Raw genomic sequence first — 5,938 nt, forward strand, 5'->3', positions numbered from 1 at the left:
CCTTTGATGGCTTTGAGCTGCGGAGACAGACCCGCCTTCAGGAAGTGCCTGAGGGTGTGTGTGTGTGTGTGTGTGTGTGTGTGTGTGTGTGTGTGTGTGTGTGTGTGTGTGTGTGTGCGTGTGTGTGTGTGCGTGTGTGTGAACCCAAAGCCCTCAGTGCGTGGGCAGCGCCTGGAAAAAACCCAGTGGTGTTGTTCTCAGCGTGCCTGGAGTCACCTGAGTTAATCCTGTCCAGTGGCATTCAGCAGTTAGTGAATGATTGTTGCTGTCACCCAGAGAACACGGTGTGCATCACGCTCAGCTACACACGCTCAGCTACACACGCGTGACCAAACCAGGCTCATTAACAACAGGAAAGTACAGGCGGGAGTGGCGTTAAGCTTGTTGGTTAACAAGTAGCGAGCGTTGTGAGTCATTGTGGCGGCAGCTGAGTGTTGTTGTTGTTGTCGTGCCTGAGCCTGCTGCTTCACTGAGCGGCTGAGAGGAAACACTTACATAAACCTGTTACTGCAACCAGGAGGCAGAGACACACACAGGAAGTGGAAATGTAGACAAAATAGCAATTTATTAATAACTTATCTTTTCTTTACATTCTTAAGAGAGCAGTGTGTGTGTGTGTGTGTGTGTGTGTGTGTGATTCTGGATTCTTTTCTCTGGACTTGACAAATGAAAACTGCGTCTCACAGAGTTTTTCCCTGAGGAGGCGAGTGGAGCCCCCCGACCACCTCACACCTTTAACCCTTCACTCACATTAACCTCCAATCGCTCCAACCCACTCACATCTGATTGAAGATTACATTTCTATGGAGCCGATCTTTAGATTTAGAAGCATTTGTTGTGTTGGTGGTGTGTGTGTGTGTGTGTGTGTTTGGGGGGGGTGATAATCTCCAGGATGCTGCAGAGTTGTGTGTGGTGACATCATCACTCTGAAGGCTGATGCAGAATCCAAACCCGGGGCCTGACTAAGAGCTGGAGTCATAAAGCCTTTTGTCAAATATATTACACATGTACACGTTCGCCCTCAATCTCAGAAATCCTACTTGATTTTTTTTGGCATAATCATTATAAACATACTGATCAATACGCAGCTGATTAGCTTACATAAAAGAATATAAACAGAGAATCTTCAGCACCCCAGAGGATGAATATAAGAGCAAGGCTTCTTTAGATTAAGATGTTTACACAACGTATAAATGTTTCAGACTCCAGTCCCGTATAAGTGTGCCGTCCAAACACGCACAGGCAAGTCTTCACAGAAGACAAAGAAGGAGACCAAGCACCCTAAAGTCCTGTGGGTGCCAGTTAGACCCCCTAAACCCCCATAACCAATATAAACAATGATTTCATACGCATTTCAGTTTCTGTCCAGTTTGAACACTCAAGTCTCTTTGGCACCTCAGCCTGAAGCTTAATGCAGCGCTTCATCAGAGCGTCACGCCCCCTCGGTCACAGAGAGTCTGATGGGGGTACGAGAGTGTAGAAAGTCTCTCAATCTTCCCGTCTCGCTCTTTCTTTATTGTCTCTCCCCGTTTAGCGTGCAGCAGCTGCGTCTCCGCGTTGGCCAGGCGGCGTCGGCCCTCCAGTAACCGCTCGACAGCTGTCGCCCCAAGCCAGCTGTATCAATAACGTCAACGGCCAGGTCACATGGCAGGCGACGGAAAAAAGGACAAAAACTTTTTGCAGCTTTTCCACAGGAGGCCCACGCACCTCCGAGCAAGGAGAGGGTGGAGGAGGAGGCCTCACGTGGACTCCAGGGGGTCCAGCTGGAAGACGTTGTGGTTGGTGGGCGTGGTGAAGTAGAGCTGCTGGCTGGGCGGCGCCATGCGGTTGTCACAGGGGCTCTTCAGGCCCAGCGTGCGCTCAAAGTCCAGCAGCTGGCCCATGAAGTTGAAGTTGGGCGAGATGTTTGACTTCTTCAGTTTGACGATGTCGTAGGCGTCGTTCATGGACAGGTTCAGCTTCTGCATCAGGTACGCCACCGTCACCGTCACGGAGCGACTGATGCCGGCCAGGCAGTGGACCAAGACGCCGCACTTCTGCCCTCGAGCTTCATCTGGAGGAGAAGGGAAGAAAGAAGAAGGATTATAGACCTCTGACTAAATCCTCCAGCAGATCCAGAAACCCCCCCTCATCTCCCCTCTGCCCCAGTTTAAATTTGAGGGGGAATTATTCACACTGGCGGGCACGGCGGTGCTGCGCGCGCTCTCTGTGGGGACGGAACCCAACCTTCTGAAAAACATCTGTGACATTTAAGTGGAGCCGTGCTGCAAGCTGGAGCCGGTCCACGAGAGCAGAGGAAGTTATTATCTCTCAGGCATGTCAGTCAACAAACAGGCGCACATAAACAGAGTCCACATTCTTTAGGTTCTGGGCCTGGAGTAGTCTGGCTGGGAAATGGACTTATTACGGTCTATTAAACCATTCTTCCGCTCGCCAGGGTTGCTCTGACAATGGTGCCATTTGGGCGTGTAAACGTAGGAGTCATGAGGGCACCCTGTCAAGGCCAACAGGATGTCAACAGGGCCTGTAAATGGCTCCCTTTGTAATGTGGAGGCAGGCAGGCAGGGAGGGAGGGGGGGGAGCAATGCCATGTCCTAGATTACTTTCAATGCCACTTCCTTCCTGTTGCGCTCGAATTACCGCCCTCCCTTTGCTCACTCTCCCCCATTCTCTTATTTCAACGTCGCCCTTTGTGTCGCAAGTACACAAGCCCCCGGACAACAGATAGGCCAGGATGTCTTCCATTGAAGTTAAATCATTTGTACACACTGCGTTTCAGCCTGAGCGCCATTAGAGGCACGGTGGTTTCCCTCTGCCTTAACACAATGGCCTTAATCAGCCTGCTCTGTGTGTGCGTCTCTATCTGATGGCCTGATAACGCCGTCGCAGCCAGGGACACCTCATCTAATCTCAATTGCACAATAAGAACCTAAGATCTTCCTGCCGACGATAACGCCTCTCACATGAATGAGATTACGGCCCCGCTGCCGCAGCACACCGTGTCCCTCCCGTCGCCATAACAACTACCCTCGGACATCAGGGTGCGAAGAGATAATAAGGATGTAAACAAATGAGAAGGCAGAGTGAGTCTGCAGTGAGACCAGCCTGCTGTGTGTTCGTGTCTGCTTACCGATGAAGCTGATGGCCTCGGGGAAGAACTGGGACAGATTCTGGCTCCAGTGATCCGAGATGGGGATCTGCTTGTACTTAAACTCCCCCGCGTTCTCAAATAGGTTGGGCAGGTTGGGCGTCACGTTGAGGATGTACTTGATGCCGTACTCCTCCAGCACGTCCAGGTTGGTGGAGTCCTTGGCACAGCCCAGGTAGAGGTGGGGCAGGATCTCCACGGGGAAGGAGGGCTGGGGGTTGGACAGCGGGCTGCCGTCAGAGTCCGTGGCGCTGCTGGGGTCCCGGTCTATGTCAGACTCGATGTCAGAGGAGTCGGAGCTGATCCTGAGCCCGCCCAGGCCCAGCACCTGTGCGGTGGGGGAGCTGCTGTTGGACGATCCCTCCAGGTTCGTCTCACACAGAGCAGGAAACTCTGCCTGGAACTTACTGAAGCCTCCTGCAGGACAGGGACACATGGGTTAGAAGCTTAATAACACATACATGATGTCACACAGCAGAGAGCTCAGGACTACACTGGTGTCAGGGCTCAGTACTGCTCAGTACACTCTGAACATGCAGCTGCTGTGTTCCTATGATGTCATCTTTAAGAGAAAGTCTCTGCAGAAAAATAATAATAAATACTAACTGTGGTTTTTTTTTTTTGCACGTTTTTTGTTGTTGTTGTTTTTAACCCCTACCCCCCCAGCTGACTGATTAGTAACACATGTTGACACCATCTGAGCTTCAAGCTGTAAATCCCGTCCCTGTCTCTCTGCGCAGTGAACCTGCGGGCTTGTGAATGAGCAGCGCGGCCCTGAAATGTGAATGAACCGCACTCACCCTCCAGATAGAAGGCCTTGTAGCCTTCATCCTTCATCCTCCTCAGCAGTAAACCCAACACGGAGCCGCCGTCCACGTTCTCGTTCCACTCGCGGCTGTACTCGTCGTACAGCACGATAGTGTCCGTCTTGCACCGCCGCGCGAACCTCTCCCGGTCCTCGCCGTCGGTGAGCAGCGAGCGGACGGGCAGGTTTCCCTTCTTCAGGCGGCGCAGCATGAGGCTCGGGATGGCCACGTTGATCGCCGTGTCGACGTGCGAGGAGTCGTAGAGCTCCTGGGCCCGGCAGTCCATCACCAGCAGGCCGTCCCTGCGCGTCTCCAGCTGCTCCCGGAGCCATACCACCGTCTTGCTGATCGCCATTACCGAGTCGAGCTGGACGACGGGCTTGAGTCTGTCAAGCATTTATAAGCAGGAGGAGAGAAGTGTCTTCAGAACGGAAGATCAGAGGATCAGAGGATCAGGGGCGCGGAGCTGCGGGGCGTCCTGGCTGCAGCGCGGTGCGGGGATCTGTCGCTCAGTCTTGGGGCCTCAGTGATGAAGGATCCGGGGGGGTCGTGTGAACGATCAGACTCGCTGCTTCCGTTCCTCGGCCTGGTTTTCACAATGACGCGGCTCAGCGGCGGCGCGGGTCCGTTCACAGATTTCCTCTCGTCCGCGGCTCATTCATGCATCTGGCGGAGACGCGGCGCGTATTTATCAATGAGTCACACCGGAGCTGCGACGCGGCTGCGCTCTTATGTAACTCCGGGGGGTGAAGCTGCTCTTTCCTCTACTAGAGCATCCAGAGGGGTGGAGAGCTGCTTTGCGTGTGTGGATGCGGACCTGCGGGTCTGTCGCTCTCTCTCTCGGTCTGTGGGTCTGCGGGTGTCGGTGCTATTCCCGCTCCTCGGCTCGGTGCTGCCTGTTTGTTGATGCGTCCTCTGCGGCGCCGCGCTGCTGAATGGATACAAACGGGAGGCGTTCCGTCGGATACATGACGGCAGCTGACCAATCGGAGGAGGCCTAGCCGCGGTCGCCCTGGAAACGGTAGGGGAGGGGGTGAGCAGGGGGGCGGGGCCGGATGGAGCGGCCCGTGTTGGTGAATTGTTAATGAGTTTGTCATTCACAAAAAAACGGGAGAGGAATTTCCGCTCCGGATCAAGTGAGTGAAAACAAACAGAAGAACTGCAGGGAGAAGGAAGGAAGGAAGGAAGGGAGGGAGGGAGGGAGGGAGGGAGGGAGTAGGGCGGAGAGAGACGGAGAGCGAGAGAGAGCGAGAGAGAGAGAGAGAGAGAGAGAGAGAGAGAGAGAGCGAGAGAGAGACGGAGAGGGGGGGGGAGGAAGAGAGAGAAAAAGAGAGGGGGAGGGAGAGAGAGAGTGTGTGTGTGTGTGTGTGTGTGTGTGTGTGTGTGTGTGTATGTGTGAACTCTAAGCCTCAGTGTCATAAACTCATAATAATAAAGAACATCATAATAATAATAACCTGGTTGAAGACATCTAAAGTGCAGTCATCTATCAAAGCAGCAACAGTGAAATGTCTGAATATGAGAAGTAACCATAGTAACATCATGTCATGTGTTCATGTTAACACAACACACACACACACACACACACACACACACACACACACACACACACACACACACACACACACACCAGCTGGAGTTTTGATGAGGAGCTAGAGTCTAAACTCTCATGTCTGAGTGAATCAGATACACAGCGGTGACAGTCATGATCATGTAAACACGCTCACACACGTGTCAGGCTCCTCTGTAGATCCATGTGTGTGTGAGGGAACATCTACACCAACATCAACCCTCTGATTCTGACAACCTTTAAGACAAGAGGAGGCATAAATGAAGCATCAGTAGATTAAACTGTAAACTCTGCAGCAACATCAGCTGCTTCAGTGTTTCAGTGTTTCAGTCAAAGGTCCTTCAGAAACGCAGAGGCACATTGAGATGAAACAGAGCTCAAGCTATTTCTGTCTGTGCAGCCTTCACTCGACTG

General features: G+C 52.8%; 1 protein-coding gene across 1 annotated transcript; it reads right to left on the reverse strand.

Annotated features, from left to right (window-relative positions):
* Positions 1-540: 540 nt before the first annotated feature.
* Positions 541-4,900, reverse strand: dusp6 (dual specificity phosphatase 6). Its single transcript, XM_076138979.1, has 3 exons — positions 3,949-4,900; positions 3,131-3,565; positions 541-2,053 (listed from the first exon to the last, which is right to left on the reverse strand). The coding sequence occupies exons 1-3, from the start codon at positions 4,349-4,351 to the stop codon at positions 1,740-1,742; spliced, it is 1,152 nt and encodes a 383-aa protein (XP_075995094.1). The 5' UTR covers positions 4,352-4,900; the 3' UTR covers positions 541-1,739.
* Between the last annotated feature and the right edge of the window lie 1,038 nt (positions 4,901-5,938).

Source organism: Genypterus blacodes, unplaced genomic scaffold (genome assembly GCF_046128005.1).
Source record: "Genypterus blacodes isolate CSIRO-AG114 ecotype Tasmania unplaced genomic scaffold, CSIRO-AGI_Gbla_v1 ptg000424l_1, whole genome shotgun sequence".
Classification (NCBI taxonomy): Eukaryota; Metazoa; Chordata; class Actinopteri; order Ophidiiformes; family Ophidiidae; genus Genypterus; species Genypterus blacodes.

Excerpts from the sequence above, each read along its gene's own strand:
- dusp6 (XM_076138979.1), bottom strand. The coding sequence starts at position 4,351 with ATGCTTGACAGACTCAAGCCCGTCGTCCAGCTCGACTCGGTAATGGCG. Across the intron at positions 3,566-3,948 it reads CAAGGCCTTCTATCTGGAGG|GAGGCTTCAGTAAGTTCCAG; the intron begins GTGAGTGCGGTT and ends CCTGTCCTGCAG. Across the intron at positions 2,054-3,130 it reads CGAGGCCATCAGCTTCATCG|ATGAAGCTCGAGGGCAGAAG; the intron begins GTAAGCAGACAC and ends CTTCTCCTCCAG.